The following is a 2,272-nucleotide window of genomic DNA, read 5'->3' on the forward strand; positions in this document are numbered from 1 at the left end:
AAGGAGACAAATTGAAGAATTGACATATTATCAGATGGGTTTTTAAGGGCATTGACTAGATACATTAGATCGTTTAATTCCAACCAATACATAAGAGGAAGTAGATCTAGAGCCAATAATCGTTCCCTATATGAGGAGGAGTAGTCTCCCAGAATGTATTTCGTTGCCCGGCGTTGTACCCTTTCCAATATCAATATGTCTTTCTTCAGATATGGCTGCCACAATTGAGAACAGTATATAAGCTTTGACCGTACCAGTGAGATATACAGCCTCCTTTTGATAGATGCATCTGCAGTAGTAAAAGCCCTCTTTATCATATAAAGGGATGAGTAAGCTTTTGAACAAATGTGGGAATAATGGTCACACCATGAGTGGTCCCCTCTAACCAAGACTCCAAGATCCCTATGAGATTCAGCCTGAACCAGTGGAAAATGAGAATCTAATAGCGGCACATTTCTGTGTGTTCAAAGAGAGAGAGATTTTATTTGACCATTCCACTAATGAATCTACACATGTATATCTTTTTGTAAGAGAGAGGAGGAAGAATCCTGCTGTAGTTTGGAGTCATCAGCAAACAAGTACAATTCTGAGTATGAGATGACATTGGGTAAATGGGTATATCATCATTAATAAACACCAGGAAAAGGAGGGGCCCTAGGATACTCCCCTGGGGAACTCCTGACTTTACAGGTAACAAGGTAGAAGAATAGTAGAATACCCATCAATACTCACAAAATGCTGGCGGCAAGCCAAGTAATCTCTAAACCAACACCACAGTGGCCCAGTAATACCCAAGGAGAATAGAGTGGGGCACTGAATCGAAAGCCTTCTTGAAATCAAAGTACACTAAGTCAGTTGGGCTCGGTTGGGCTACCACTCTCACAATGCTTCATAATATCCTGAGTATGGGTACCAAGTATCGAGAGACGGAACTCCAGTCTTGCTTCAAGCAGCTTCTTTATTAATCCTGAAAACTCCTCAGGCCCTTTGTCGTGTCCCTTCAAATATAAATAAAATTAAAAGAATATTAATACTGCACATGCATACAATCAACAAAATATACAATACTTATGAACAACTTTACTTGTTTGATTTGCCTCAAACTTTCTACACAGCATAAGGACATCAATATGTATCAGAAAATGTAATAAAAGTTGGGGATCATTTTTTGGCCATTTTTTGGAAAAAACCATGGACTATAGTCTTGGGTATTTTTCAGATTTTTGACGTTTTTTTTTAATAGCCGTAACTTGAAAAATTGAAGTCGGAATCACCTCAAACTTTCTACACAGCATAAGGACATCAATATGTATCAGAAAATGTAATAAAAATTGGGGGTGATTTTGGAATCATTTTTTGGAACATACCCAAGGCTATAGCCTTGGATATTTTTCAAATTTTTGGAAACCTAACCTTGATCTTGTGTATAAGTTAATTAATTTTGTTATTATTTTTAGAGTCACTGCAGTGACCCGTCTCTTACCGACAGATTGAAGCAAGTGAATAGAATTGAATTCCACATTCTCTGAATGACTCATTGTTACTGTATAGGGTATGGATCATATTCTTAGTGTTGCTAAGGAGATTGCTGAAGTTGAAATATCATTTGGTTTACAAGCATCAGTTGAAGATTATCAAAGAGAATTCAAATTTGGTTTAACTGAAGTAGTCTACCAATGGGCCAAGGGAGAGGTGCGTGTTACCATACATGGCTGGAGCCACCGGTAAGGCCCAGAGTAAGGCCAGTAAGGTTTTGGCCGTACCACTTTTTCAGCTAGCCAAAAAAGTAATAGGTGTGGTCTGTCGTGATTAATTAACATTAATAAAAATTAGTGATTACATTAATAAATTTGGTATTTAGTGCAGTGAACGTGCCGCTAATTTGCACTAAGGCCATAGACTGTAAACTGTAGTTAGCTACAGCTGTAAATTCTGAACATTGTCTTTATGATTATGTTGCTTGCATTCTTTCTCTCATTCCTTATTATTTGCTATTGCCAATTTATTGTTTGTTAAATTCAGAATTTTGGCCAAACCACTTTTAATTTTGTGGCTCCGGCCATGTTACCATAGCAACAAAATTCTAATTAAAATTGTTTAGGAATTTATTAATGTGATACAACTAACTGATGTATCTGAAGGTAAGCCTGTCATGTGACATCATATGACATCACAATGTCCTTATTAGGTGTTATAGTGCAAGTGTGTTCAGAGATTGGATGAATTGTGTCGTGATATTGGTAAAGCTTGTAAACTGGTGGGAGAGAAGCAG

General features: G+C 37.2%; 1 protein-coding gene and 1 long non-coding RNA gene across 2 annotated transcripts in view; one reads left to right on the top strand and one right to left on the bottom strand.

Annotated features, from left to right (window-relative positions):
- Positions 1-65, bottom strand: part of LOC109582583 (uncharacterized) — a 778-nt gene extending 713 nt beyond the window's left edge. Inside the window, exon 1 of the mRNA XM_019997346.1 lies at positions 25-65. Within this exon, the coding sequence (XP_019852905.1) occupies positions 25-65 (41 nt within the window). The remainder of the gene's footprint in view (positions 1-24) is intronic.
- A 1,303-nt stretch (positions 66-1,368) lies between these two features.
- On the top strand, positions 1,369-2,266 carry LOC109582586 (uncharacterized). Its single transcript, XR_002185159.1, has 4 exons — positions 1,369-1,499; positions 1,552-1,692; positions 2,102-2,141; positions 2,189-2,266. It is a non-coding gene; the product is annotated as an uncharacterized LOC109582586 (long non-coding RNA).
- Positions 2,267-2,272: the final 6 nt, after the last annotated feature.

This window comes from Amphimedon queenslandica, unplaced genomic scaffold (assembly GCF_000090795.2).
Source record: "Amphimedon queenslandica unplaced genomic scaffold, v1.1 AMPQUscaffold_13374, whole genome shotgun sequence".
Classification (NCBI taxonomy): domain Eukaryota; kingdom Metazoa; phylum Porifera; class Demospongiae; order Haplosclerida; family Niphatidae; genus Amphimedon; species Amphimedon queenslandica.